We start from the raw sequence: 7,538 nt of genomic DNA, 5'->3' as shown, positions 1-7,538 counted from the left end.
AATTTAGCTAAGTATCCTATAGCAAATAAATGACAAGAAAGGTTAGGAACATGAAAGACCCTAGGAATTGAATGATTTGAGGCCGAGACAAAACCCATATTATGACCATGCATTATGGAACCATCAGTTGTACGAATATTAAGAGGGTGTGGTGTAGGTTCGAGTTTAGAAGATAAGGATGGATAAGGTGTTATATGATTACAACAAGAAAAATCCATAAGTCAGAAAGAGGGAGACATATTAGGTAAAACTAAGAGATACAAAAAAAAAGTTGCATTACCAACCATACAAATGGTATTAGCAATGATGTTTTGCAACTCAATTTTGGTGATGGTGATAGTGAATTTGTAAGACTTGGACTTCACTAAGATGGGAGCCATTGGTGGACAGTCTCAGTGTTAGCAATAACAGCAATGGGAGCAGCTAATTTGTTGCCACGATAACAAGTCTCAATAGGGTGGTCAAGACATATGCAAAAATTGCAAAATCATTTGTTGGATTGTCAACGATTATAATAAGTCTCAATATTGTGGCCAAGATGTTTGCAATAATTGCAATAACTTTTATTGGACTAGTTGCGAAGATTATTGCAATGAGAAGAAGAAATATCCATGCTCTTCATTTAGAAGAAAAATGAGTCAAAATAGATTGCAAAAATGAAATCTACACGAAAAACTAGAAAATGGCACCTGAATTGCAAAAATAGGTCAATTAAGCGATTTATGAGCTTCAAATGATGAAATGGGGCCCAAAATCGGAATCTACATGAAAAACTAAGCAAGGTAGGCCCTTTCGAAAATTTTGATTTTAGGTCAAAAAGTCAATAGTGAATAGGTCAAAAGTCAACCGACAGTGTGTTGATATAACAAGGATGATGTGGTGTGATGATTTGGCAATGATGATGCTAGCTAAGGCTGACATCAGATAGGGTGACATCAATAATGACATCAGTAAGTAAAGACGACCGAGTGGCAATGTGTGGATAGCAACCAAAAACTTCAGCGGTGTGTGAGATGTTTAATGACGCTGATTTTTCTCCCAACACGTATATCAGTGGAAAACGATTCCAATGGTATTGGAGGCGACAAGATTAAAGCATTATTGATGGTGGCAACAGAAGGCAAAGACTTTGGTTTGTTTGACGGCGGTGACAGTGATGACGATGGAGGCAGTTGAAGACATCTAGGAAGACAAGACTGCAAAGAGCACACTATAAAGTCAGAGCAGTGGCTCTGATACCATATTATAAGTACTGAATAAATATATTATATTTCTTAAGTAATAACATAAACAAGACTATCTTTATATAGTAGGCAAGTATACGGTACAAGTATGTGTGCTAAGCAAAACAAGTGAAGTGGGTCTAAAGCTTACAAACCTATTACACGGTAACAGGTGTTTTCTTGACAAAAAAATTTCCTTACACAACTGTGAATCTCATTTCTAAAAGAGTTTGGGAAGAGGATGGTCAGTTGGAACTTGGAAGTTCTTTCTACAAAGAATGGATAAGTTTGAAAGCCAAGAAGCTCTCTTATCAATCTTGGATTGTGGCAAAAAAGCTTTTAATTCTTAAGAATTGTCACCCCAACCTGTCTTTGTCTAAGGAGGAACTTCAGAAGATACTACTATGGGTGAAATTGCATACATGGAGTACTGGAACTGAGCGGGGATGAGTCACGTAGCTAGTGCCATTGGCAAGCCACTTCATTGCGATGAGCTTACAACCACTATGAAGAGGGTAGAATTAAAATAGACGGTCAGAATGTACAAAGACCTACCATAGGTAGCATCACTATGACGACAAGCAAAAGCATGAGACAAAAAAACCCCTTAAATGTGGATAGATGATCTAAGGAGAACGGATCCTTTGCAGTGGATGAATAACGCTCAAGATGGATACTGAGGTCAACGGTGCCAAATAAGCCACGTGGCAATGACATGGCTTACTTGGCCCCCAAGGAAATTTCAAATAACAATAACAATAACTTGTGCTCCACGATTAACCCTAATCAATAAAACCCTTACATGGAAAAAGTCTCTTAAATTACGTGCATTATGAGGATCTTCTTTACAAGGAAATTCCTCTTGCCCAAGGCACCAAGGTCAGTTTCCCATTACCATAAAAAGGCCGAGACATTTAGAAAACAAGGTACGCGCAATTCATCTCAGCTTTGGCATTCTAGAGTTGTGACAATCTCTTTGACTTAACCTTCGGAGGGTATTAGGCCGGTACCACACCGGTACTCTCTTGATGTCTTTTTCTTTTTGGTATTGTGTAGATGTTGTTTCGGGCACGTGAGGACTGTGCAGCTTATTGATAATTTTTGGCATCATCAGTTGGTGCCGTCTGTGGGAAAGAGTAGGTAAGTCGTGCTGTTGTTTCCCAGACAAAAAGGTTGCATGATGCTTACCCGCTCGATGGCAACCAACACCAATGCCCAAGGAGATGAACCATGTACCGCAGTTCTTGAGAAACAGATTCAGACACTGGCAGTGGCGGTCAAATGCCTTACCTAGCAAAACCATGACTTGGAAGAGCAATTGCACCAAAAGGATGCTGAGCCTTGGGACCAAGAGGGGGAGTAGGAAGGCAACAACCTTTAGCGCAACGACACCAAAAAGAATCGAGAAGGACCGGAAGGTAGTAATGTTATGAGCAAACTAAAGGCCATGGACATCGCCCCACCGAACCTGGTCGTAGATATGTAGATGATGAGGGAGTAGATGGACTTGATGATGAACACCCTCAAAGGGCGGGTGTTAAATGATCTCAACGATCTGGTGCACCGGATGGATTCACCCTTCACCGCACCTGTCACTTCATTCCCTCTACCGCCGAAGTTTCGTATGCCACAAATAGAGGCCTACGACGAGTTGAAGGACCCATTAGACCACCTGGAGACATTCAATACCCTCATGCATTTACAGGGCATAGTAGACGAAATCATGTGCAGGGCTTTTCCCACTACACTGAAGGGTCCTGTGAGGGTATGGTTTAACAGGCTGACGCCAAACTCCATCAGCACCTTCAAGGAATTGAGCGCCCAATTTGCCTCACACTTTATTGGGGGACACAGATACAAGAAGTCAACCGCATGCCCGATGAACATTAAGCAACGAGAGGACGAGACGCTAAGGTCTTACATCACCCGTTTCAACAAAGAGGCCCTCTCGATCGATGAAGCAGACGACAAGATACTCGTGGCAGCATTCACCAATGGACTACGGAAGGGTAAGTTTTGGTTTTCTCTATACAAGAACAATCCAAAGACTATGTCGGATGTGCTTTACAGGGATACCAAATACATGAACGCGGAAGACGCGTTATTTGCATGAGAAGAAAAGCCTAGAAAGAGAGAGAGGCAGGAAAAGGCAAGACAGGAGAAAGGACGGAAGGCCATGAGGACAAGTGACGGGCAAGAGGATAGACATTCCAAGACCCCCTCGACGAGATTCACAAATTTCACTCCGCTGAACGTTTCGATCAACTAGGTGCTAATGCAAATAAAGGACCATTGACATTTCCTGGCAAGTTGAAAGGTGATCCTAATAAGAGGTCCAGGGACAAGTACTGTTGCTTCCATCACGACCATGGCCACGATACTTCCGAATGTTATGATTTGAAGCAGCAGATAGAAGCCCTGATCAGGCAGGGGAAATTGCAGGGGTTCGTAAGCAAAGAGAAGGCGGACCAGCCGCAAGAGCAGGGCCCCCAGAAGGAAAATAAGCGCCCTAAACCACCCGTCGAAGACATAAGAATGATTGTAGAGGGTAAAGCAACTTCCTATTCAACCAAGAAGGCACGCAAGACCTACCTCCGATTGGTTTAGAACGTCCAGCTGACAGGTTTGGTCCCAAGGATAGCGCGCATGAACGACCTGGTGATCGGGTTCTCGGAAGAAAACGCTCGACGTCTCCATCACCCACATGACGACGTGTTTGTTATAAGTACACGGATTGGTGACTACAACATTCACAAGGTCCTGATACATAACGGCAGCTCTGTCGATATACTCTACTACTCGACATTCCAGCAAATAAGGATTGGGAGAGAATGGTTAATTTCAACTGACGCACCACTTGTTGGGTTTGGAGGAACAAGGGTGTACCTGCTAGGTGAGGTCACCTTGCCCATCACAGTTGGCGATTACCCCCAGCAGATCGTCGAGAATGTTACGTTCCTGGTAGTAGACTGCTCATTTGCTTACAATGCTATTTTGGGTCACCCTACCCTCAATTCATGGAAGGCCGTAACCTCCACTTACCACCTGATGGTCAAGTTCCCCACCGAGTACGAGGTAGGGGAAGTAAAGAGTAATCAAGTAGCGACGCGTGAGTGCTATATCGCCACGCTAGAAATGGACGACCATTTGCCAGTAATGTGTATAGAGGAATGGCGGACGGTGGCGAAGCCAATAGAAGGGATAGAAGAGGTGCACCTTGACAACACCAAACCCGAACGGACAACAAAAATAGGTAATCTTGCTAGCCTACCAGTCCATCAGGCCTTGATGTCATGTTTAAGAGATAACCAGGACGTCTTCGCTTGCAGCCATGAAGACATGCTCAGAATCGACCCTTCCGTCTTTGTTCATAAGCTGAACGTATCGCCCTCTTTCTCTCCCGTCCGCTAGAAGAAGCGAGTGTTCGCTCAAGAACGGGACCGAGCCATAGAGAGGAGGTCCGCAAGTTGCAGGAGGCAAGATTTATACGAGAAGTGGTGATGGTCAAGAAAGCCAACAGAAAGTGGAGAATATGCGTGGATTTCAAGGACTTGAACAGGGCATGCCACAAGGACAGCTACCCGCTCCCAAGGATAGATATCCTAGTGGATTCGACGATAAGACACCAGCTACTAAGCTTCATGGGCGCGTTTTCTAGGTACAACCAAATAAAGCTGGATGAGGCTGACTAGGAGAAAACCTCTTTCGTCACAAGCCAGGGTCTCTTCTGTTATAAGGTGATGCCATTCGGCCTCAAGAACGCAGGCGCAACATATCAAAAGCTTATGACCAAGATGTTTGCGCGCTAGATTGGGAGGAACGTCAAAGTTTACGTAGACAACATGTTGATAAAAAACGTACATAAGGATGACCAACTAGACGACCTAAAGGAGACATTCATAACGACAGGGAAGTTCTTGGGATTCATGGTAACCCATAGGGGCATTGAAGTCAACCCGGACAAGGTTCGGGCTATCATGGAGCTAGCTCCGCCAAAAACCATCAAGGAGGTATAAAGCTTGAACAGTAAGATTGCGGCACTAAACAGATTCGTTTCAAGAGCGACGGATAAATGCCCCCCCTTCTTCCACACATTAAAAAAGGCCTTTGAATGGACGACCAAATGCCAACGAGTGTTCGAAGATCTTAAGGCATACCTGTCTTCCCCACCTTTGCTAAGCCCACCTAAACTAGGAGAAGATCTTTTCCTCTACTTAGCCGTCTCCTCAATCATCGTCAGCGCAGCTCTAGTCAGGGAAGAGGACGGAGCCTAGAGACCCGTATACTTCACTAGCCAAGTGTTTCGAGGGGCAGAAGGAAGGTACCCCCTATGGAGAAACTCGCCTTTGCGTTAGTAACCGCAGCGTGCAAGCTCAAGCCATACTTTCAGGTCTACACCGTAGTTGTCTTGACAGAAAAACCTTTGAGGAAAGCAGTGAACAATCCAAAGGCGGCTGGACGAATGGCGCTATGGGCAATCGAGATGAGTGAGTTTGACATACAGTATCATTTGCGTACAGCCATAAAAGGCAGGTTGTAGCTGACTTCAATGCTGAATTCATGCACGAAGAGCAAGGGACAGAAGGGAATTCCCAGTGGATGATCCATACGGAAGGGTCGGCAAACAAACATGCGGGAGAAGGTGGAATAGTGCTTCATAGCCCAGAAGGGGATGAGGTTAATTGCATGGTTCGATAGTTAACAAACAATGAGGCCGAATACGAAGCTCTGATAGCAGGACTGGATCTCACACAAGTGGCAAGTGCCTCGAGCGCGATAGTTCACTGTGACTCCCAAGTAGTCACAAGCCAAATTAATGGCTGTTACAAATGTAGGGGAGAGCGGATGAAGGAGTACCTCAAACAGGTGAAAAATCAGATGCAGTACTTCAATGCCAAGTTCGTTCAAATCCCGAGGGAAAAGAATGAGAGAGCCGGTCGCCTTGCCAAGACAGCATTAGCTAATGACATGTCTTTCCCTAGTCAGGTACTCTTCTTTGTCCAAAACTCGCTAGTAATAAATACAGTCAGCGTGTAGGAGATAGGTATCAAGGACAATTGGACGACCCCAATTACCTCCTATCTAAAGGACGGTGTATTGCATGATAACAAGGAAGCTGCGAGGAAGTTGAAAGTTTACGTTGCATAGTTCATGATTATCAAATATGTCCTGTACAAAGGGGCTTTCCCACCCCTATATGAGGTGCCTTGTCCCCGACGAAGCGAACTATGTCATGAGAGAAATCCACAAAAGAGTGTGCGGCAACCACTCAGGATCGCAATCCTTATTGGGATCGCGATCCTTAGTGCATAAGCCGATAAGGGCCAAATACTATTGGCCCACCATGCAGAAGGATGCCCAAGAGTACGTCAGGAAATGTGACAAATGTCAGAGGTTTGGAAATCTCATAAGGCAACCAACAAAGGACCTCACCCCAATGACAGCCCTATGGCCTTTGCTCAATAATGGCTCAATATCATAGGACCATTTCCTACAACAGTCAGGTAGTTGAAGTTCCTTCTGGTCGGCATAGACTACTTCACAAAATGGGTAGAAGTCAAAGCCCCAGCTACCATCACGGAAAAGAATATATGCAGTTTTGTATGAAGGAACATTGTTTGCAGGTACGGCATACCCAGGGTCCTAGTCTCAGACAACGGGAAACAGTTTGATAATGATGCATTCAGGGATTTCTGCTCACAGCTTGGGATCAAGAACCACTATTCCTTACCCGCGCACCCTCAGGCCAACGGACAGGTTGAGGTCACGAATCGATCCTTGCTAAAAATCAAGACTTAGCTCGAGGGGGCAAAAGGTATCTGGCCAGAAAAGTTGCCAAGCGTATTATGGGCATACAAGACGACAACAAGGACACCTACAGGAGAAACACCCTTTCGACTCACGTATGGCAGCGAGGCAGTCATCCCAGCTGAGGTAGGTCTCACAAGCTACCGAGTAGCAAACAACGACGAGGAGAAAAATGATGAGGCCATGCGCTTACAGCTCTACATGGTAGATGAGGTCAGAGTAGCGGCTGAACAAAGGTTGGCGCGATACCAAAACCTCATGGCCAGGCACTACAACTCCAAGGTGAAATGTAGGGACTTCTAGAAAGGAGACCTCGTCTTGATAAAAGTGTCGGGCACAACCAAAGACCCCTCTCATGGGAAGTTAAGACCCAATTGGGAGGGACCATACAGAATCTCATCATGGCATAGGAAAGGCACCTACTACCTCGAGATGCTAGACGAAAAAAGGCTGCAGCACCCCTGGAACGTGCAACACCTGAAGAAATACTACCAGTAGATAAGGGCA

The 7,538-nt window shown here is 45.0% G+C and overlaps 2 protein-coding genes across 2 annotated transcripts; both read left to right on the top strand.

The window, feature by feature from the left end:
• The first annotated feature begins 2,724 nt into the window (after positions 1 to 2,724).
• Positions 2,725 to 3,830, top strand: LOC142609034 (uncharacterized). The gene is made up of 2 exons (XM_075780676.1): positions 2,725 to 3,232; positions 3,493 to 3,830. Exons 1-2 carry the CDS (start codon positions 2,725 to 2,727, stop codon positions 3,828 to 3,830), a joined length of 846 nt encoding a protein of 281 aa, XP_075636791.1.
• A 39-nt stretch (positions 3,831 to 3,869) lies between these two features.
• On the top strand, positions 3,870 to 4,634 carry LOC142609033 (uncharacterized). The gene has a single exon (XM_075780675.1). The coding sequence runs from the start codon at positions 3,870 to 3,872 to the stop codon at positions 4,632 to 4,634; it is 765 nt and encodes a 254-aa protein (XP_075636790.1).
• The last annotated feature ends 2,904 nt before the right edge of the window (positions 4,635 to 7,538 follow it).

Source organism: Castanea sativa, chromosome 9 (genome assembly GCF_040712315.1).
Source record: "Castanea sativa cultivar Marrone di Chiusa Pesio chromosome 9, ASM4071231v1".
Classification (NCBI taxonomy): Eukaryota; Viridiplantae; Streptophyta; class Magnoliopsida; order Fagales; family Fagaceae; genus Castanea; species Castanea sativa.
The sequence above is the reverse complement of the archived record's forward strand: the minus strand, read 5'-3'. Positions and strand labels throughout refer to the sequence as shown.

Bases quoted from the DNA above. Each gene is read 5' to 3' on its own strand.
- LOC142609034 (XM_075780676.1), top strand. From the start codon at position 2,725: ATGGACTTGATGATGAACACCCTCAAAGGGCGGGTGTTAAATGATCTC. The intron at 3,233-3,492 runs GTAAGTTTTGGT...TCGATCAACTAG, and splicing joins CACCAATGGACTACGGAAGG to GTGCTAATGCAAATAAAGGA.
- LOC142609033 (XM_075780675.1), top strand. From the start codon at position 3,870: ATGAACGACCTGGTGATCGGGTTCTCGGAAGAAAACGCTCGACGTCTC.